General features: G+C 38.4%; 1 protein-coding gene and 1 pseudogene across 3 annotated transcripts; one reads left to right on the top strand and one right to left on the bottom strand.

The window, feature by feature from the left end:
* The first annotated feature begins 359 nt into the window (after positions 1-359).
* Positions 360-5,025, top strand: LOC130555963 (uncharacterized; annotated as a pseudogene).
* Positions 5,026-5,055: 30 nt separating this feature from the next.
* ppp2r3b (protein phosphatase 2, regulatory subunit B'', beta) lies at positions 5,056-22,902 on the bottom strand. Of its 3 annotated transcripts, XM_057336536.1 has the most exons (14): positions 22,812-22,902; positions 21,680-22,072; positions 12,344-12,532; positions 10,483-10,586; positions 9,994-10,096; positions 9,037-9,111; positions 8,834-8,920; positions 8,583-8,739; positions 8,016-8,064; positions 7,817-7,906; positions 7,512-7,687; positions 7,206-7,324; positions 7,009-7,115; positions 5,056-5,890 (listed from the first exon to the last, which is right to left on the bottom strand). In XM_057336536.1, the coding sequence occupies exons 2-14, from the start codon at positions 22,028-22,030 to the stop codon at positions 5,749-5,751; spliced, it is 1,749 nt and encodes a 582-aa protein (XP_057192519.1). In that variant the 5' UTR covers positions 22,031-22,072; positions 22,812-22,902; the 3' UTR covers positions 5,056-5,748. The 3 variants fall into 3 exon arrangements, with proteins under 3 accessions (XP_057192519.1, XP_057192520.1, XP_057192521.1); XM_057336537.1 differs by lacking the exons at positions 21,680-22,072; positions 22,812-22,902 and adding an exon at positions 14,952-15,436 and having other exon boundaries at positions 12,344-12,528; XM_057336538.1 differs by lacking the exons at positions 21,680-22,072; positions 22,812-22,902 and adding an exon at positions 13,491-13,605 and having other exon boundaries at positions 5,069-5,890.
* Between the last annotated feature and the right edge of the window lie 1,049 nt (positions 22,903-23,951).

Genomic DNA, 23,951 nt, shown 5'->3' with positions numbered 1-23,951 from the left:
TTTTACTTAAAAAAAACTTGCCACCAAAAAATTCTAAGTAAAATATACTATACTTTAAAAACAGTGTGCAAAACTTATTAACGCAAATTTGCAACAAAAATTAAGTAAATCCTAAAGTTATTTATTACAGTGTGGGGGGAAAGAAAGAAAAAACAACAGAATCTTTTACTTTTGAAATATCATGTCATGTATTGGATCCCAGTTAATGTCTGTTGAATCTGCATGAGAAATGTACTTACACATTGTGATCAAATAATGATTATGAGTTATATTTTTATTTAATAACTAAGGAAGTGCTTTGTATTGGGGGATGGTGGAAAATGACTGACACCCAGACAGCAACATATCATGTATGTATACAATCTAAGTACATTTCTTCCTCGCTGGAACTAGTTAGAACTGGTTTCTTGGGTGTTGCTTTCAAAGTGACATCCGGCTGTCTCTGAGCAGGGTATAAAATGCCTTTTGCTTTCTCACTGCAGGACTTTCTGTATGTCAGATCAAAGGCAATCCTCAGACTCGATTCTCATTTTAGCATCTCCTGAAATAGGTGAAAAGTAATTTTCCACAACAACTACATAGATCTCAATTCTATTAGTTATCAGTTTCTTTAAATAGTTAAAGGAACGGCTCATTCTGACGGTGACCCTAAACTTGACATCGATTCAATGTCTAAAACTGAGACTCACATTTCTGTGTACAGTGTACGTAAATTTCGGATATAATTTGGACCCTGTACAAGCACGTAGAAGTCTGCATGATTTTCTGAGATTCTACAAAAGACAAGGTAAGGCAATGCTACAATGACACAGTTAAATCTGAACACTTGTTTAAACAACAAAACAAATACCGAATGTTTAATGTTATCTAAATGATAGTGGCACTTTCTTTAAGAAGCTAGCGCAACATGTGTGGAGAGGTCGCATGTTCGCTCTGCGTGCTTTGATTAGACGAATGATTATTCTCTTTAGCAATGACAGAAAAACAAAAAATACTTCTACAACGGCGGGGTTGGGGGGGGTTGATGGGGGGGAATAGCGCAGTAAAGGCACCATTACAGCACTTACAGTATACGAGTAAATGTACGTATTGATATAAAAGTAAAAGTAAACTGTTTTTGAATGATTAATTACAATACAATTGAAATACGAAAAGGAAAACTACTCAAAGTAATGACAGTATTTGTAATTCGTTACTTTACACTTCTGCTCCCTTGATCATTCAATATGATCACCAAAAGCTTTTAGACATCAGATCGTCGCTCAAATTTTAGAATTATTTCTCCCACATGAATTTTAAGTGTTGGGCGTACTGCAGGAGACAACTAGCAACTGGCTTTTGGCCTTGTGCTGACACAATGGTCTTAATAAAAGTCTTGATATTGTTCTGTTTTAATACATCAGAGTACATTATAAAACCTGTGTTTGTTGTATTCAGAGTCTAACAGGTCCTGAATTAAGAAATCTGACGCAAAGTTTGTTTGTTTTATTTTAGCCAGACCAGAAAAAAAATCCTTGGTTGAGAAGCTTCAAGAAGTAATAACACCAGATTCACGAGTCACGGGTGATTTCTTCCTTAACTGTGTTCCTTTGCATCAAGATGAATTGTTTAAGTGGATCTTCTTCAGATGATGAATACCCATCTCATATTACTGTCGATGACATAGTTAAGGAATTGTTATCCTATTTTAGTGGGTTTCAGGCTAAAGCAGATATTGAAATTATATGTGACATTAAAAAGAAAAGTATCTGGTCAGTTAAAGATATCAAACAAGCTTGGAGAAAAACAGAAAACATGAGAAAAAAATCAAGCAGAAGAAAACGCTGGTCTCGTGTGATAGTATTGCAGGAGTTAAAAAGACGGATGTATAATGAAGAAGCAGAGCCTGATCTGAAGGAAAATGAAGATACGCAAGCTTGTGGACCAGCACAGAGAAAAGAAAACACAGATAGCAGATCATTCGTAAGTAACACTGAACTGAAGATGGTGGGTGATGCCTCGCAACCAGCTGAACGCTGGCAAAACACATTGATCCCTAAGGACCAGATTGGACAAAATTTCTGTCAACAACACCTCTACATACTGATCCCACTCTCAGACATGTCTGAAAAAAACTCAACAGATGTTAGTGCAAACCAAATAGCATCTCCCCAAACCCCCTATAAATTAATGCATGGTTATCCTTCAGAGAAAGAAATAAGGAAAGGAAAGTCATATGCAATGTCATACAACAATGAGACAAAGAATGCTGATTGGGTTTATGAGATTTTAAATGCGAGTACTTTAGCTAACAATTGTTTGGAGCTAAACTTGAAAGATAAAAAGTATCACAAAGGTCATCTTGCTGCTGCTGCCAATCATAGGTGGTGTCTTGAAGCTAAAAATGATGCTTCTTTGTTCAGCAACCTAGCACCACAGCACCACAAATTAAACAAACGCACTTGGGCATCATTGGACACATTGTCGACAAAAAACTGAAGAAAGAACAGTCCGTAACGTCCATGTGTACACTGGACCACTTTATCTTTATCAAAGAGAGAGTGTGGGAGGGAAAGCTTTGCCAAGTCACTTCTTTAAGGTGATGATTGTGGAGAAGGATAATGGGACAGTAGAAGAGCCAGAATGCTATCTGTTTCCCAATGAACCTCCAAAATGTAATCTTTATGAAAAGTATTATTTGAACATTCAAAAATTTCAGGAACTATCTAGGCTGACCTTCATATGCCCCTATCCTGGAGTGACACGGGACAGGATTAAAACGATAACGTGGCAGGGAAAGAATGAAGATGGACAGTTATGTACTGCTAATATAAAAGTCAGAATAAGCTCATAACTGATGCTGATAATACGATGATTACTTATATCAATGGCATTGACTGTCTTTGTATGATGTGTGCGCACTGTGCAGTAAATGACTGTATAACCTTGAGAATGTTTGATCTTCACTTGTGAGTGTGTTTGGATGAACAGACCATCTGAAAAGGAAAAGAGTTAAATAAGAAAAATAAGTTTGTTTGACTAAGTGTACAGTTGTATCACTATTAGGTAATAATCCCATGCTGCATGTACAACAAACAAAAATGCCTTCTCATGCTTTCAAAAATGGCTCTCATGATCTTAAATACCTTTCGGTTTAAATGATTGTGCTTAAATTAGCTTTTAGACAAGCATATAAATATGCTTATTTCCCCCCCCCTTTACCAAACGAAATAGGCTAGTATTAGCAGTAATTTGTACTGTATATGTAAACAGATTACTCAAGCCAAGTAACATTGAGAAGCAAGTGTAAACCATAGTTTCAGGTTGACACAATACTATCAGTATTATTTAAAACTCATCCCGTGTGGAAACATTTTCAAGTTCAAGAGGAAATGTAGTGTTTTTCAACACTGATACATGGGGCCTCATTATTAAAACGTGCACGTGCAGATTTGATCATAGAGTGAGCATACGCAAAAACCAATAGCAACATTCATATTTATATAAACGGTCCTTGACGTGGAAAAGAGCTTAGCGCCATTAGGCTCTGAGCGGACATACACACATTTGCTTGTCCGAGTGCTGCAGGTTTTTGGAATATAAGCCATTCTTGCAGCTCGTAAAGGATTTGGTCGTTGACAGGCGCTAGCTTTAATATGTCAATGACATTAATTAGCAGGTAGAAATAACTGACTTAAAACCATTTTTGAGCTGGTAAAAATACTAGTGTTCTAAAAATTTTGGCCACTACTGTAAATGTGCAAATCAATATTTTTATTTTATGTAAGTTGCATCACAACTCTATATGCTGTTCTATATATATATCCGTAATTACTGTTGTGAATTGTAATTTTTTTATGAATAGTATTGAGAATTATGAGAAACATATCATGAATAAACACGGAGTCAATATTTAACGTAGTGAAATTATTTCAAGAAATGTAAAGCATTCTATCTCATCTCTCTCTTTGTGTGTGTGTGGAGGGGTATAGTGTTCATCTGTTTCTTCTATTTGCTGACATTGATTTGAACTGTGCTATAAAGCTGTGCTTTGTCAAAACTCCAAAATGTTCATTTTGAAAGGGGTCGTGTGACACAAGTTTAAAAGTTTATCATTTTGTTAACTTGGTGGTAAATAACATTAGTGCTCGCGCCCCTTTTTAGTAATGCTAGAAAACATAAAAATGCATCATGTGACCTCTTTAATTATTTCAATAAAATTGTAAATAATTACTTTTGTACTGACAAAAAAGTTTGTTGGGCTTCTATATTTTTGATTGGCTCATCTTTGATTGGCTTTTATCATCACAGAGTTGATAAAACTGTACAAGGTTGATCGTCAATGTGTTCTTTTTGTGAAGACTAAAAAGAAAACAAACTAAAAAAACAAAACATATGGAGAAGCATTATAGATTTGCCCCCTGATAAAATTAAGCTGTCATATTGTCAGTTTACAACATGCCTCACCTATTAAGCATGTTGTCAAATTTCAACTTCCATTCTTTTGGGATGAATAAAAAGTATAGCCTACATTTCAATACTGAAATAAGATGTGATTAATAAAGATTAATGTTCCCTACACTATGCAAATTTTGAACAAAACATGTTCAAACTTCTTCGCTGTGTAACATCATGCTCAAGTCCCCAACAAACGAGAGAAGGCCTGGATGCCTCTTATTTACTAAAGAGCATTTCTGATGGGCACGGCCGAGGAAGACGACAGTCTCCTTCATCAGCTCTGACACCAACAAACAACCCTCCCTCACCAATCGCTCAAGGTCACCCTCTATAAAACAAGTAAATCTTGAAGGTTTCATAATTTTTAATCACCTTTAGTTTTGTGTAAAAGTATAATTATTCAGTGCTGTATTTGTACCAATTTCCTTTTTATATTTTTCTAGTGTATAAACACGGTGAGGGGGAAGGTCAACGGACATTTTTTATTGTGACTGCAGAAAAGCAGCAATTAAAGATCCTGATTATTCTACCATGTTTATGGTTTAAAACATGTTTTCAATCAATAAAATCCAAACATCGTGCTTATAAGTGTGAACATTTTTTATCTTAATACTTTATTAAACTTAAGACAAAAGGAAAACAGTTCATTTTTACAATAAAAGTACACTGTTAAGAAGCACTTCTATAGAAATAGTACAAACATAATTTGTTGAAAACATTTAGCTGACTGAGCCTAAAAGTTCTGAACAAACAAGAGTCAGGCACAACATAAATATGTACATTGATAAATACATTATAATTTAGAAACACCTCTCACACAGACAGTAAAATGTCAGAGTCTGATTATTGCATTATTTCATATGCGTGACTCAAATAAATAAGGCATGTAGACAGAGGTCCATGAGAAATAAGACACCCATGAAATCAAGCTGTTGGACTGAAATCATTTTGGTTAATCTCTGGAATGTCTGATTAGCCAATCTGAAGTGTAAAAACTATATATAAAAACAGTGCACATTCAACATTTCAAGTGTACTTTGAAGTCCAATGTAGTTACTTGAAACCTATAGTGCATCTTCTAGAAACCTGGTTGTACACAGATGTCAGACTGACAAATATACTGCCTGCTAGCAAACATCTTGCTAAACACAGGCAGGAGTCCCCAGAATGCTGGTTTATGGCTTGGCATTTATAGGGTGGGACACATTCTATAAGCTCTCAAACATTGGTTTGCTAACCAGGCATAACTGTGAGAACAGGATCGGTCCATTTACTGTTCTACATCCTACCAGATGGTGTTTTCAGGGGCCGTCATTCAAAATCGTCCTCGTATTCATATTCATCCAGGTCCAGGTTACAGTGAGGACTGGGGATCTCAAACAGAGGTCTCTTCTCATTACGTAGGTCAAAAGCACATGAAATGTGGTCAACTGGGTCGAGAAGATTTTCATAGCTGAAAAGGGAGGGAAAAATTGTTAACACAGTCATAGCTATGAAGACTACGCCTGCTATAATACAGAGTGAAAGAATAAAACAAAAACAGCAAGTATAAATAATGACATGCTTCTGTAGAGGGCGCAAAACCTATTTCTAAAAAATAAATCATGTTTGACAATTTCCCGGTGAAGAACATTAAGGATAAACCTAATGAGAGATCCATCAGTGAAGTCTGTTATGATACAACCAAAAATGACAATGGAGTCGCTCTACACTCTCAAATCGAAGCATAACATAAGCTTACATGTCCAAAAACAGGGTAGGACAAAACAGGCAAGGAATTTACATTTGGAGGAATCACTGGAAAATAATTGTGAGATTTTCACAGGGACCAGGTGAACCCACAAGGAACAGAAGTGAGAAGAACATGGAAAGAACCTCACCCTGCACCTAGTGTGTCTTACCTGTGTGCTTTACTACTCATCTCGCCATGAGAAATCTGTGCTGATCCTAAAACCATCACATAATATCTCATCAGCCCTTTAACCACTGATCTCAGTGCAAAGACTCACTGCAACAAATGTGACCCTGGACGACAAAACCAGTCTTTTGGGTCAATTTTTCGAAATTGAGATTTTACATCACCTGAAAGCTGAATAAACAAGCTTTCTTTTGATGCATGTTTGTTAGGCTAGGACAATATCTGGCGAAGACACAGCCGTTTAAAACTCTGGAATCTGAGGGTGCAAAAAAATTAAATATTGAGAAAATTGCCTTTGATGTTGTTAATCAGAGGCACTTTAGCAGACCATCCACTCACAAAAATAAAGTTTTTATATATTTAGGGTAGGAAATTTACAAAATATCTTCATGGAACATGATCTTTATTAATATCCTAGTGATTTTTGGCATAAAAGAAAAATTGATAATTTAGACCCATACAATGTATTTTTGGCTTTTACTAAAAATGTTCTTGTGCTTTTGTAATCCAGGGTCACAAATGACTATTTTGCCTCATCCAGAGTCTACTGGATATATTCCTCTAAGAAATTGCTGATTTGCTGCATGTGATGTTATAGAGCTCATACAGTAATAAAGATGTGGTGGATGTGTACATGGGAAATGTGGCCTTACCCATCATTGTACTGCTCGTTGGTAGTTTCTTCAGCCACCAAGTGATCGTATTCCTCGGCAGCATATCTCTCCCAGTCAGAAATCTCTTGTCCCATTGTCTCTGCATCCTGCACATGCAAACGGAATTGCTATTACATCATCCAAATGACCATAATGGCAATAAAACGAGAAAACGGGGGAAAAAAGCCATTCGTTACCCTTGCAGCCATCAAGGGATCCCTTTGTTCATGGTCCAGGTATTTCTCAATGTTAAATAATGTGTCAAAGAATATATGGGAAAGTTTACATCTCTTCAAGTCTCTGAGGGTGATCTTTCCTGAGGAGATATTAGAGCGCTTTGTAAAAGGTGCTGTTAGAAAACTTTATCCAGTTCAAAAAGTGACAACTCAGCATGCCTAAAAATCAACAAACCACTTCAAGATGTACAGCAGGTTTGAGTGTTTTTACAAAATCAGCATGTAAATCACATCAAATCAAATTATTTACTGTATCGGTTAAAATACCTGGAATTTCTGGCTTAACTAGGTCTAACATTTGGCACAAGCAGTCCTCAAATGGAAGTGGCTCGATGCCCATAGTCTCAAGCTTCTGACACTGTTCGTGGTAGAAATACTGCAGTTCGTACATGGACAGCACCCCGTCCCCATCCAGATCCATACAGCGGAACCAGTACACTATGCTACACAGACAACAACAGACAGCATCAGTACCACAACCCCTCAAATCGAGCACGAGCCAATGATGAACACACTAAAGAAACAAAAACCATTAAATGCGCAAAAAAAAAGATTATGTAGATATCAGTTACCTAGTCTCAGTTTTTTTGTCCTCCTCAGATATAAGGAACCACACAAAGTCTGCATAGCTCAATTTGCCCTCTTTATGAACCTTCCTGTCCCTGAGAATCAGAATAAAATGAACCACAGCACTCACTGAACATATAAAACAACCAGTTTCATGACACACAAGCTTTAAAAGAAAACCCCATAGCAAATGAAAGACTGTACCTGGTTACAGCTCCTGAAAATATTCTCTCAATCATTCTGTGGGAGATGGCTGTCAAAGAGAGCAGACAAATCACATGACACACAGCAAATGCTCGAAGATGGAAAAAAGAAGCTGTCAAAAGGTTGTAAATCACATAAATAGCAACAGCAAGACAGCAATTTAATGCTCCCATTTTATCATTGTAAAAAGACAGTGATTATTAAACAGCCAGAGAGGAGATAAAACTATAGCGGTGCCAGACATGCCGTCATGCTAGAGGAAATTGATATTAAAACTTCACTCAATTCACTAAACTCATACTGCACCAAACAGAAACATGTGCAATGAAGTGCTGCTGAAGGAGATGGATTTCACTTCACTCCCAGCTTTAAATACCATTTTTGTTTTACAATGCATGCCACAGAGGCTTTGCTGACATGAAGTGTGTAGTACACATTTTCTGCACAGAATAGACCACTTTAGATCAATGTAATACAATTAAATAACAATGTCTTATTTCTTTTTCTATTGCATCCATAGCCATTCAGATCTATACCAATGTCACACAATGGGTTAAGGGGACATACCTTGGTCATTATGTCGGGCTAGGTCCCTCTGGTCTATGTACAAGTCGTGGTCTGTGTCCAGCTCCCAGAATTTACAGTAGATGACGTAGAAATGTTCGTAAGAGAAGAACTCTGTCAGCTGGTTAATCTCTTCATCTTCTTCAAGCAATGCCACATTCTAATGGGAATTTTCAGATTTTACACCAGAAATAAAGCACTAAGTAATGAAGCACTGATTTTAAAAATATAAGTGATGCTTGTAACGTATTTACCTGAAGAAAACTACTTCTCCTGAGTTCTGAACATGTTATTTTTCCTGTCCATGAGCGGTTTACATTATAAAATATCCTCTGGACCACCTGTTGGCACACAGGAAAACAATGTCAAGTTCTTATTCATAAATAATGCTAATAACGTTGCATAGTTCACATGTTTTAAAGGTTAAAGAAAAAGCAAAACCGTGAGTCATCCTTACTGTGGTAATGTAGCGAGAATGAAAGTCTGAAGCCTCCTTTAAAAACGCCAGGCCTGTGTGTGAATCCACCACGTCCTTAAGAAAAAAGCTTTAAAAATGATTCACACACCAATATAAGAAAGTCACCATATTATAACATATACAGCTTATGGAGGAAAACGTTCAATCCATTAGTGTGCAAAGAGGCTCTGGATTAGATTACAGAGAAAAGGCGAATCATTTCAATGTGTCCACTTGCACTTCAAGACGTGTGGAAATGTTAAAGGTATTAAAATTGTGCCTTTGTTCTTAGAAGTTTAAGGCCAAATTCAAAACTGAGCTTTTGTCTCGGTTTCATCCAGCGTCACTCCATGCATACATATGTGCACACATTTTCAGCTCACAAGCAGCGGGATTTCTTTCATGTTCCATAGTCAAATATCTGTGTGCATGCATAGAAGGCGGTAAAATGACGGCGACTTATTTTAGGCGAGGGGCTCCTTGACCTATTCCCATGTGAAATTACACAATAGAAAAACACATAAATCACTGCTGTAAAGGAGCGGGCAAGGACAGGCCAATCTACTCCACAGCAATACTTTTTTCATTCATCAAAACGGTCAAAACAATCGCTAAAGCTACACAATACAAATTAAACTGTGGATGCCAGAACGCATCTCCTCTACTGTGCAACTGCTCGCCCGGGCGGCTTGGCCAATCCCGCCAGTGTGAATATAAATGACATGCCAATCACCAGCTTAGCAAATCACAGCTCACTTAAAAGGACTCAAAGAATAAGCGTAGTCCATATGACTGCACTTCTGTGCGCAACCATAACATTTAGCAGAACATTTTAAATTCTCCATTCGCACAAAGCACTGGATGCAATGCAAATAAACGGCGAGACTATTAATGCTCCTGTGCGGTGTGTGTGTGTCTGTGTTCGCAGTGGTGGGTCTCTGTTCCAGCACGCTGTACCTGCAGGAATGGAATAAAGTCCTCTTGTTCCAAATAATTGCAGCCAGGCTTGGCCAGAAGGTGAAGAAATTTGGATGCATCATCATGACAGGTCAGAAGCACTCTGTGGAGAGGAAGCAGATGGTTTCAGGCTTTCTTCCACCCTTTCAAAAAACAATATGATCTCCGAAACCCCTCACTTTAAATATGCAGCATCAGATCAATGGAATCTACAAATGAGGCTTCGTAATTTACACTCTCATTTATGACCTACATTACAAAGATGGTGGAATAATGACTTAAAGGCAGGACTATATTCAAGAGAGCCACTCGGAGATCATGACGCTTTACATGGGCACCTGAAACCAAGCAGTAATGCGGTACAACATAATCATGCAACCAAAACTGCTCACTGCACTCTTGATGGGACGATGCACACTTGTTAAAATGCACTGGATGTTGTGCAGACATTAATGCAAGAGGCCACTGTGAAGAGAGCTATTGTCTTACTTTCTCCACATTGCCACAAACTTGTGAACTGACACATGTCCCCTCCTGTCTCCTCCAGCAGCGTGGAACAATGGGGCTTTCCAATAGAGTGGGCACTCGCAGGCCTGCAGTGATACAAAAGCGTTACACACAGATTGTGTTATTCAGTGCTGTACATTAACTTTTTGCACATAGCACCGGTGCTACAGAGTTTTAAAGTTTTGCAGCACAGGCCAAACAGTTGTAGCACAAGTATTCGTCTGTTATCATCTTTAAAAAAACACAAGTGCAGGTCATCACATAAATAACTGAATGTAACTGAAAAAGTACATTAACATACAAATGGATAAATTAGGGCCATATAATTTTTAGTTTTTACCAAATTAGTTTTTCCTTTTAAATTTTTCTGAGTTCTTTATTTTCAATGCTTTACTATACAGTAGTAAATACATTTGTCCATAAAAAATACTGTATACTATAGCCTTTCCTACAGTAAACTGCAGTAAAATTGTTGTGTACTATAGTATATTTGAACCTTACTATAGTAAATATTAAAGTATACTAGTGTTTTTACTTGTAGTGTTTACTACAAGTTTATTATTTTATCAACTGGTTCAAATTTAGCAGACTTTTATTTTGGCGGATCGTCGCGCAGATGCTTGAGTTTCAGTGTGGTTGACAGTAACTTCACTCAAACAGTGAAATGCTCGTAAAATAAACTTAGAACAACTCTGAAGTTCATGTCCACGTATAGTAAGATACAGACAAATCCACAAGTGTCACGCTTGTGACACTAAAGTGTGCAACTCATTCACTCATGTCTTCTGCTTGTTCTGCGTGTCTATATTTAAATAGTAGAATTCCACTTTCGTAATTCCTTCCATGTTTTCCCAATTCATGCAGATCGCATGGTTCTAGATCAATGGACTTGATGCAGCCGGAAAACAAGTTTTATTTGCAAAAACTAAAACAAAAATAAAGTGGTGCACCATTAGTTAACCTCATACACGAACAAGCACAACGACAAATGCACTTCACACAAACAAGCGGCTCTGTCTAATGCACCTGCCAAACTGTATTGCACGCGTGCTACACTATTAAATTTATTCGTAGCGGACCGATTTTTTCGTAGCATGCACTGTTCTTGCGTACTTAGGGTGTCAAAATACATTCAAATTGTCAGATATACAGCATTAGCACTTATTTTAATAAAGAGACACACATTAACAGGGTCAAATCACTAAACAAAACTCTGTTCACTTGCAATGCTAATAAAACTTCAACAACAGCAATTATTTTAGAAAATGACCAGGTCTTACAAGGGGGAAAACAAAACGAAATAAATGCCATTCTTTTTTAATGTTGACATTATGTTAAAGGGCCGTGATTCTGATGTTTTAATCGTTGTTGTTGATGTTTCTAATGAATTTAATATATTTCAGGACTAGGAAGTGAGTGTTAGATTAGGCTTTCATGGCACACGGATTCATGATACGCCCCTTTAAGTAAAAAAAAAGGGGGGGAAATCAAGCACTTTAAGCACTTGACCATTCTCTCGCAAACAACAAAAGAGCAATTCAACATATTCTGAGATTTCGAAGTGTTTGGATATTCTGACTACATCTTTCACGTGTGCTCTAGGAACTATAAATTGGGCTAAATTGGCAATGGTTGTGTTTATAAACCATTCTGTTTAAAGTTCTGAATCCCGTGGCTTACCTAGACAGATTCTCCTCAGGATACGTCTTTCAACATATAAACAGTGGTAATATTTTTCCCATCAACTACATGAAAAGTCAAACCCTCAATCTTACAAAAGTAAATTACACAAATTAACAATTTGGTAGGCGGGTAAAGGTGGCACGCTACAAACCACACTTACCTTGGCGACTAGACCCATGTCTTTAATAGTGACTCTTTCATCAGGGAACTGGGAAAATATTTTCTCGATCTTGGAAATGAGATTGTCGATGTTGATATTGGCCGGGGGCTGTCCTCGAGGAAAGTAGAACTTTGGAATGCTTTCACTTAAGGCTGGTGTAACGGGCTCCTCTCTCTTAGCCTGCGCTTGCTGAAACAGACAGAAATAACAACAGTTAGCCACAAGACTGAGAATGCAGTTTACATTTGCCAGCACTACATGTGAGCGATGCATGGGTGCTTTGAAAACGGCACCACAATTATCGTTTCAGGGTGACGGCATAATTAGGACATATGGTCCCATGATGCCCAACTGAGAACAATTCTGACAGATGCCCATTTTTTGGACCCTTACATTATATGATGGACCCAAGACAGTGGGAAAATGGAATAGTGTTAGTGTGGGGGGAAAATACTAATAACTGTTGGAACCAGCCTGTTCACATAGAAGGGTTAACTAATATCGTACTAGCTCTTTTAATAGTTCACGCAGCATGGGTACTGATATCATGATATACTGTATATTATTTCAAACATTTCCGTTCAGAACAGATTAACTGTGGATCAACAACACAAAAAAGACTGGTTTGGTTACACATTTAAGAAGTATTGAAAGTTGTCTAAGCTTTATGTACAGTACTTTAAATGTTTTAAGACTGGGGGTTAAACTAAGGGTTAGATAACGGATAGACAAACAAAGAGACATAAATAAGCAGGTTAAAGGCCTTGTACTGTATGTGTTTACATTTGACCTCATGGCGAAGGCATGGGCATTTTGAAACACTATTCAAATGGCAAGAACAATCAATAAAGTACACACGCAATAAATAAATACATACAAATATTTAGAAAAGGGAAAAAATCTCAAATCTATATTTATCTATATAAAAGACTTTAAACATACTAGTTTGTGATCAATCTGTCTGATGACACCTTACTAAAACATTCACGAAAGAAACTGCAAAAACATTACAAGCATAACAGTAAATTTCTACAAGAGTGGTTATCATCCTAAGACAACTTGACACATCAAGTCCAAAATAAAGCCTATTTTTAAAAAAGCATACCATGTCAAAACATTCTAAATGACTACAGAAAATACATCATACCCAAACACTTGTGGTTATATTCCTCTTATTACCGATTTTCCAAAGGCTCAGTTTCCCACTGTAACATAAAACCTCAACTATTTAAGTGTCAGGCTGCAGCTGTGAAGATCTTGACCCCCTAGAACGTCCACACAGGAAAAACCATCAGAACCCAATCTCTGAAATAAGCAACGTCACACTCAACAAGATCCAACTAGCTATTCGGTTTAAGACAAACACATTAACATGTAGACTTTAGCAACCTCGACCTTCTCTGTACTACCGTTTAATCCTCGGAGAGCTGGCAGACCTTGAAGATTTGACAAGGATCCCCCAAGGGGAACTAACCTACACTGCAAAACGATAGTAGATATTCATAAACATCATTACAAGACTGCACGTCTCGGTGAAAAACATTGCAACTTAAACCGTAAACTTAAACACTGCGTATTGCTGTTGCATGCATAAGGGCTAAAAGTAGCTTGCAGCTTGATAGTTTGTAGTTTTTGCAGTTAAAGTCATTTTCCTTATTCTTTGCTTTCAATAAGAGTTTGTCGTCAAGGGTGTTTACATATAAGAACGTTTTTCCTTCTACCAGAGTTTTATATAATGTGGTCAAACTGAAAAATAACTTTACACTGTCCCTAGATAGTCCACTTCAGCTGCAATACAGTTCACATTTACAGTACAGTAAGTCTGGTTGGTGGAGCATCCTATAGAAATGTGAGCATTTTATAGTTTATTTTTTACAGAAATAAAAAAAATACTTAAAATCACATTCACAGACTTGTGGCTTCTACAAATACTATTTCAGTTTACACATTAATTTGTTAAAAAATAATCTATGTTTTGCCCTAGGATGCAACTGTTACACTCCACTGAGGAAGACATTATTTAACCAGACTTTAATCTCCCAACGATATCATTTCAAAGCAGTATTCCTGCTGATTAAATCACAGCTTCCTAAAAAACATTTGGGGATTTATTTCGGGACTAAGTTTGTGTATCAAAGCAATGCTAAGTGCAGGTTATAAACTGTGGCCTATCAGTAATTGCACATAAACGACACAAATTTCTAAGAGATTTGACCTTTAAAACCCACAACTTTATAAGGCCTTGTATGGAAGATGTGCATTTACAAAAACTCTCTTTGATGTGGCATGGAGGGATTCTACTCAGTGTGGGAGATGAACACGTTTAATCTTGCCTTCGCTAGCCAGTGTCAGCCATGTCTATAAAAGGGAATGGCCATCATCGACCTCCAACACAGGGCTGACAGATGCTGCTGCTGCGTAATAATAAACATTTGGATGCTTCTAAAACCTGCAAACGCTTAATCCTCAAACGCAACACAAAACAAGAGACAATCTTGCTCAACGCAACGGCTAATAACTGCAAAACCTCACTTCAGAGTGTGACATCATACACCAATAAGCAAACGGGAGCAGTCTGACAGCTTCACACGGAACACTTTAAGACAACCTGCCTGTCCTTGTTGGAAAGCTTTGAGCCTCTTTTTAAAGCGAGAGGGCAGCACAAAATCGCAGCCGCGGGCCAGCAGCGCCAACTCCTTCCTCAGATCAGGGTCCTGCCGTAAAGAGATCTCCTTCATTCTCATGCTGCTGCCAGCTAATGGAGCCAGTGTGACGGACAGTATTCAGCCCAGGGTCAGGATAATCTCGCTTCGTGAGGACACTCCTCTGCCTGTCTGTATCGAAGCGCCAGTGAGTGGCAGCTGCTCTCCTTAGCCTCGCAGTAGCCCAAGTTGCAGCCCTGCCTGCTGCTCCATGCATCCAATATTGGCTGGCAGAGGTCACTCGGTCCTATCCTGAAAAGTCACTGGGGAGATAGGACGAGGGTGTCTGTGTGAGAGTGCTAGAGGTGGGGGGATGTGACGGTCAGAGGGGGTGTGGATCTGCCCTTTTCAGTGTGCATTCCACAGCTCTCATAGAGGTTTTGTAAAGACACAAACCTGTTCTGGTGGACCACTGTGGGATACAGAAGATATACAGAGCAACACTGGCATGTTACACAATAATTGTAAAAATATGTATACAGTATAACCAATCACAGTGGTGGTCTAAACCAAAGCCAATCAGTTTGGACTGGAAGCATAAACAAAAGCAAACCAATGATGTCTCATCCAAATCATCTCCCCTAGTGCTCTGGTCGGCAAAAACACAGACCACAAGGTCTGAATGAGGTGCGGAAAAAACGACATGTATTGCCGCCCATGGGCTTTGTTTATTTTGCTTTCCAAGGCTACAGCTTCCAGCCATTCCACAGCTTATTATAGATGACAGACCCTAGTCAGTAGTACAGTGGGGAAGCGTTGAATTCAAAGAATGATGGCTAAAACAGTCGAGGACTATTAAAAGACCTAACATGCTCCGTTTGGGCAACCCCACGTAACAAATGTATATTTAGTCCTTTAGCAAACATCTGCTCCCAGACTGACAGCAATTACATCAATACCTTCATACTGCGCAGATCCAAAAAAAAGCACAGTCTGGGCACCGTGCATCTGAAAACCCCTTACCCGTGCCCACCGCAGTTATGAAAACAAACTGAATTAACAGACGCAATTTAGTGACATCTGACCTGCTATAAAAATAAGAGATAATGCAGCAAAAGATTTGGAGGCAGTGTCTCTACCAAACAAGGTAGTGCAAAAATAAAGCCGCACCTGGCTTAAACAAGTAATTTTAAAAGTCAGATCATCAAGTTCACATTCTTCCACTCAACACAGTTCCTGTTGTTGTACAATGGCAGGATACTGCACACATTTGATAAGCTTAATTTCCTCACTAACTGCACGTGTTGTCCTCACCCATTAGTGCATTACAGAAATACGGAAAATCAAAGGGCCAAAGTAAACTCACTAGTGAACTTATCAATATTTTTGTTTGCCACTCGGATTTATCAGAAAGTTTCTCCCCAACAAGATTTTCCCCTCTGTTTGGCTCAATCTGTGTGCTATGTGTAAAAACATCGCTCCACTGTCAGAGTGAACTGGTACTAACAGAACGAGGAAAAGCTCTGCCCGAACAAGAGATGGCAGCTGTCTGGGCCGAAAGTGCCAATTTACAAACAAAGCTCTGTGTCCAGTCAGTAGGGCCAACTGGTTGAAGTGAAGCTGACAGGCAAGGCAAAAATGGGGAGCGATAACCAACGAGCACATATTTAAGTGCTGGAGAGGAGAAACAATATTTAATAAATGTTCAGATGGCATGCTATAGGAGTTAAACAGAGTTCACAAACTTTTAAACAAAAGCTTCAAGTACTAAATTCATGCACAGCTGAATAAAATATGTGGGTGTGAGAGCCAAAATGAAGTGCTAGAGAGTTCTCTTTATTCTTCCACAAAATGGGATTTCAAGGCAGATGAGTTTCACAGAGCACAAAAAACTGATTTGCAACATGTATCTGGATTTGAAACTGCTGGAGAAATAGAGGGTATGGACGTGTCGTCACTTAACCACGTGAGCACACCCCAGTGGGTGGCAAAACACTCAGCAAAATGACTGCTTACAATATCAGGAAACACAATTCCGCGACACGTTTCAGTGTCTAGGAACACCTGATTCCTTTGTAAGTCGTACGGATCACCATCGAATCCAGCTGCTTGTAATTTCAGCAAAACATTTCGTGTTTTAGTCCAGGTTTCTTTGTTTCTCCTATTCTCCTCAGTGATTTCCCCAGGGGAGAGTGTCCCGACATGTTCACGTGGGAAAGTGACGTCAATGCATACCCTCTATACACTTACTGTGGGGTGGCACTTGAGTGACAAAAAAAACATTTGGGCCAACAATGTAGACGGTGACTTTCAGTCTGAGACATCAACAGTGCTCAACACTATTTGTAGAGGATTAGGATTTAATACATTGGGCAAGTTCCTGCATGGACAGTTAGAGAACTGAATGAGACTTCACCCAAATGCCAGGAGGACACACAATTAAAACACGACATATAGAAAAAATGGAATGGCCAAAGATGTGTCTGACGCATGTAACCCACTCCTTTCACTAACCACCATCAACGTCTGTTCTAGAGGGTTGAACATAACACATTTAATTGTAAAATTACTTTTGGCCTTGCAACCAGATCCAGACGTGACAAACTCACAATAATGTTGACAATTAGCAGCATCTAACAGAGCATATACATACTGTATTACACCATACGCAAATATGCAAACTGCCTATGAAGTGCAGCCAAATTCTCAGTAGTTAATTCCCGCACAGGGGAACCAAGGCTATCTTTATCTGTGTCCTGTGTCAAAGTTGGACCAGTTGTTCCTAACAGCATCAGCATGACGTTAATTGAATTTTTATCTAATACTTTAGAAGAATGTGTTTGTGTTCTAGAGTTCCTTGAGGCCTCTTAAAATAGAACATACAGGATCAGAATCCCTTTAATACATTGTGACAAGTTGTGGGCACATGCTGATTGTACATGCCAGAAAATATAAAATATCCAACAGTTGTTCCATCCTCTGAAAAGCGCTTGGGGATCACCAAAGCATCTGAGAATAACTGGACATAGAAATCAAAGCCTCCACACATCTGCTTAGCATTTTACAGTAAAGAATCACACCGGACAGATAATGTCCCTACACATGATTTAAATTCACTGCAAACAGATGTCTTGCCTGAAAAATGGATCATTATTTGTAATCCTTCAAGATATAAGGAGGGAAAAATCTATGATGTGTGTTCTATTCTGTTTTTGGTTTTTAGATTTCAATATAATCCTACCTTCCCTAAACTTTGAACAGATTTAGATCTATAGTGCTTTTCCCACATTACAGGCACTTCTTGCATTTTGATGCAGTAATATATCTCATAATCTTGACATTTCCAGAAGTGCATCACTATAATTTTTTTTCGTACCATCTTTCTTATTGGTGTCACAATAATGTGGTACTGACAGGAGGAGTGGAGGCTACAATTTAAAACATGCCTGCACAATCCAACTCATAGGCCTCAGGAGCCACAGAAACACTAGCAGCAAAGTCCGCTGGCATCACTGGACATCATACCATGACAGAGTCGTTACCATTCCAGGGATTGACAGCATTCAGATTCAACTACCTCTGGCTAGGAACACATGAAGGATATTTCTTTACACAAAAGACCAAAGCTCATCTGACCAGAACAGAACTGACCAGAACAGAACTGACCAGAAGCAACCAAAGCTATTCAGCAGCATCCTCTGGTGGCAAAACCAGGTACAGTAGTACAATTGTTAATAAAACTGACCTCCTTAGCTGCTACCGATAAAGTCTCATATTTTCAACTAAACAGGATATAAGTGGATTCTGAATGTACAATTAACTGAAAAGTGCTGAAGTGTTTGTGGACTGCCCTATGACACATTAAACATTTGTTTTTGATTCATAGTGTACACAAAACCCACATGAAGGGCATATAATGATTTAGGGCTGGGCGATTTGGCCTAAAATAAAATTTTCGATTAATTGAACATTTTCTCTCGATTACGATTATTGAACGATTATTTTGTTTTTGTTTATTTTTCCTTGTTTTTTGCCCGCGTAGATCACTGACAAGGTTTGTAGTGTAAATATGCCCAACTAAAGGTGGGGTATTTTTTCTAATGAAACATTTCTTATCTAATGTTATTTTTAGATAATCAAAGAAAATACAAAGTATTATGGTTATTTATTGAACATTTAGAATAATAGACATCTTTGTGTTATTTTTCGGAAACATTTCCTTTGCCACTGAAGACAGGAGAACAAACGCAACACAAATCAGCAAATCATCTGTCTGCATGTGTCGTTAGAGGTCTGCAACCCTCGGGTCGGCACTCGGGTCGGGTTCGGGTTAATGTTTAAGGAATAGCCTCGGGTTCGGGATTGTAACTAAAAAAAATAATATATAGGCTATATACAAACAAATTTGCGTGCCGTGGCGTGTGCTTGCTGCGTTGTGACCACAAAAAACACAAGAGAAAACACACACTTTTCGCGTAAACTGTTCTGCGCACGTGCTCCCGCTCTTGTCCTCGTTGTCACAACACAGCAGGTGATGGTAAGAGGAGTGCAATAAAGCAAAATATTAGCGATGGAAAACGTATTACAGTTCTAAATGATGCAGGGAAAGCTGCACTCTGGAAGAATTATGATCTTGTCATTACTGTCAAGACTGGCCCGTAGTATCCTCAGCATCCCTGCAAGTAACGTTAGCAGGAGCAGCGAGAGAAACTTCAGTACAGCTGGGCTAACTTTTAATCAGAGGAGGACGATGCTTAAACCAACAGTTCCAGAGGGTTCAAAAATGATTTTTGACTTTTACACCTGTTCACCCACAGCAAAGTTTCGTTATTGGTTAAGTCTGTGCTATTTCTTATTTTTTCTTGTGTGTTCACTGCTGAGGGGGCCGCCGTGCCTTGATGAAACTGTGTTTGCCTACATGTAGCTATTTGTTTAATTATCATCACAAGCAATCATAAAATGCAGCACCTTTCAACAAAGCTTGCTGTTAAACGCACTTCGGGTTCGGGCTTAAAATGTAACTGTAATGGTCGGGTCGGGTTAAACAATCTCGGGTACGGGCCGGGTTCGGGCTTTCGTTTAAAGCCCGTGCAGACCTCTATGTGTCGTGAGAAATCGGGTGTACTTTAGGACCCTGCCTGGAGACACCAGTCCTGCCGTCATAAGAGCTGTCACGTGAAAGAAACAGACGGAGTTTTTAATAGTTGAACGGAGCTTAAAACTCATCAGTCTGTCTAAAGAAATATGAAGTAAACGTGTTTCAGTATATCTATATTTCTCACAATATGCACATTTTTGGACTAAAAGTCTTGTGATTACTAAACGGGAGCAGACCTGGAAGAATGTCTCGTATCAACTGTACTTGTCTTTCACGCATATTACATAAACACAGAATATGTGATTTCCATTTGAATCGGGTCATTTAAAAGAAGACATTTTAAGCTTTCTTTAGACATACGTTTCTAGTTTGTGTGATAAGTATATCACAAGTTTGAGTGGAGACGGCTGATAACGCGCCCTCTTAATTTTCTTTATTTTACAAAATAACAACGCTTTGATGCTATTGTAAGCGTACACACGTAAAAGTAGACAACTTACAGTTTCTAATAATGTCTTACATATATGTGTATGCCCAAAATAAATCGAATATTTTAAGTCTCTTTTGCCCTGATAAGAAAAAAGTGAGGGATAGCGGCATGCGTCGACATGGATATTAAAGGGAAAGTAATCAAAATAACCGACATTGAAAAATTACTTCAGTAACCGATTTCCGAATTACGCTTTAGACAAATGAGTCGGGCCGAGTACCAAAACAAACTAGTAGCCAATCAGCAGTAAGGTGCACAGTGCACAGGACGGACATTAGGCGAAAGATGGGGTTGGGGTGTGTTTGTTTTGGTGGGCTCTCACTAAATCCTTGGTGTTTCGAGTCAGATCCGTGGGCGTGGCTTGTTGGTTTTGACTAAATCCTTGGTGTTTCAAGTCTTATGAAACCTTTACCCTAACCCACACCCTAACCCTAACCTTACTCTGACCATCTAAACTACCTTTGATTGTTAAAATCGCCTAAAAACACTGTTGCGCACTGTTGCGTGATGACGTCAGACTCGAAACACCAAGGATTTAGTGAGAGTCGTTTTGGTGATTTGAACACCAACAACGGCTAAGAGAAATCGGACACTCCGCCTTTAATGTCGGTTTCGATTACTTTTCGATTAATCCCCCAGCCCTATAATGATTGATGACGTGAATATTATGAAAGACCTACTTACACTACTACTACACTACTCGCTATGCTCTGCTTGCATATATGTCACAAATACTACTTTTACATTTAATGTGGATTCATATACACTCACTGTAAATACAGTAATAGTATCAAACAGTTTATATTGAGGACTTAGACGGCATAGTGCTAATTTAAACACAAACACACCAAAGAGAACTATTATAAAATAAGAGTAACTGGGTTATGGACAGTTCAGTCCTCATTGCTAGTGTAAACAGAGGGATTCAAGATAAGATAGGGAATCATATCTGACTACACAAATGCAGGTGGAACATGAAGTGGAGCATTTTTTTAGACTGACCAGGCTTGCATGAGTCTAGTTGTAACGTGATTAAAAAACCAACGATCAGCTATATTTTGGGTGGTGTGGTGCATTATAAACAGTGCTGAGCACAGGTGCTTTACCTTCTTAGTGCTGACAGAGCGGCGTAGGGCCCGAGCATTGAGTCCTGCTCTGTTATTGCTGCCACTTGCAGAAGGGAGCATGGCTGAGGGGGGGCTACACGGTGCACCAAGGGCCGCACACGTTCTCTCCGTCACATTAATCTTTGATGCATGGTAGTTGTTGTTTTCTGTTAACACCAGAGTGTTCCTGCTCTTGAAATCCTCCTGGCACAGATCTATTTCATCTCCGTTCTTGATCTTTGTGAGGTAGTCTTTTAGCATTGCCTGAGTGCTTGGCTCACTCAACCAAAAGAGGAAGAGCTCGTCGACCTTCATCTTCAGGACTGGCTGAAGTGTTTGTGGTGATGCCATTTCTGACTTGCTGCATCCGGGCACGGTTCCCTCTAAAACAACCTAAAGTGGAAAAGAGGAAAATTAAACTTTGTGCCAAAGGTAGCTAAACATTAAGTAAATGACATGTAAAAACTTACATTTTAGTCTACTTTTTAGGCAACACTATACAAATAAACAAAGAAACGGGTATTGTGCCTGAGGTTAGTGTGGTGTTAAATTTAATTTAATCTTCTCAGACAGAACATAAACAGCTAGCTGTTTTTGTTTGCATTTTTATAAACTAAGTTAGCCTATGCTACAAAAAAATGAAATATAGTAACTTGACCAGCTTCCAAAAATAACAGTTACAGTAAACTACAATAAACTCCATTAACTTGCCTCCACTATCATCAATAAAATAAGTTGAAAGATATCGAATGCCTCTTAAAGTGTTTTATAAATGTCGCATATTATGACAGCAGACGGTTTTCTGTCGTACACTATGGTTACCGTGGTAAACATGAACATGCCACATCCCACCACGTAACCTTACTCTAAAATCAAGAAACACTCTGCAGATATATAGTCAACTTTATTTTTCTCCCAATTTCACCCAAAACTCAAACAAGTAACGTTAACGTATGGGTTCATAAACGTGTTTTTGTTGAAACGAGAGCGATATGAGCAGCTTTGCTGTTGTTGCTAACTCACTAAGTGCACGCAGACAACGGATACAGCCCTTGTAAACATCGTTAGTATTTCATAAATTAAGTATATAAAGTATATAAAAATGAAAGGAAACTACGTATCATTACTCTACCTGTAGTTACTGAGATGTGTTTTGAGTTTTAATCGTTCATTCAGATGAAGTAGTACACTTTGAATCAAACTCTCGTCTCCTGAGCTCACCGGGAAAAGAATTCTCGCGAGAGTTTATAGCGCCTTACGCGAACCGACTGAATCTTTTTAAGCAGTTCTTTTAATGAACCACAAACGAATTGACTCACAAGAACTATGGATTCAATTTCGTTTAAGTTGCCGTACCAGAGTTGAACTAGACGAGTCATTTGGTGAATCGAACGTCTTGTTAGACTCCTAAATGAATCGTTGTTATCAAAGACGCCTGTCAAAGGGTGAAAAATTGCTATTAGTAATTGCAGAAACATTGTTTTGAATAACCAAATGCTAGGTTATGTATATAAAAACATCGTCAAAATTGTATGTGGTTATATTTCTGCTAGTAAATGACACTCTGTTTTGTTTTTAAATTATGTAACAGAAAGAAACTTCATGTTAGTCAGTTATTTATAGTTTAGATTGTTTAAACTAGGCTACTGCTGTGATAACATTGTGCTTAAGAAAGCACAGACAACCATGTAATTTACAGTAGGCTACACTCTGAAATCCTTTCATATTTATTTCACCCAGTATTTTATGATTTAAAAAAAAAGCACCACAGAACGCTCTCTTTATTCAGGCATTTAGATTTGTAATTCACATTTTAAATCAATGCTTGGCAAGAGGAACTGATTTCAAAATACATTTCAATTGCTCTCAGTTTGCATTCTTAATTTGAGAAAAGGGACAAAGTTCTTGCCTTTGAAAATTCATGGGGGTATTAATGTTAGCAGTATGCAAGCAACTTTCATTGTTCAGTATAATAATAAAAAAGTGATAATGCAACATACAAATGCCATTATTTTCTATTTGCCTCAATAGTTAGTAAATGGCTGATATTGTATATTGCAGCATGATAGAGCAGGGAAACATTGTACTGTATGACCTGGTGTATGACCTGTAGGGGTCATACTTCACCAGAATACACAAGAAAGTTCTACCTTAATACATTGAGAACATCAGATTTGGAATCTTTTATTAGTTGTTCAGCCTTAAACACCAAGGCAAGATTGCAAATCTTTGTCCATGTGTTTGAGCAATGATTGTGTTTTGTAATCATGGT

The sequence above is a fragment of the Triplophysa rosa genome, linkage group LG6 (genome assembly GCF_024868665.1).
Source record: "Triplophysa rosa linkage group LG6, Trosa_1v2, whole genome shotgun sequence".
NCBI classification, from domain to species: domain Eukaryota; kingdom Metazoa; phylum Chordata; class Actinopteri; order Cypriniformes; family Nemacheilidae; genus Triplophysa; species Triplophysa rosa.
Note: the sequence above shows the minus strand (reverse complement) of the source record. Positions and strands in the feature narration are given on the sequence as shown.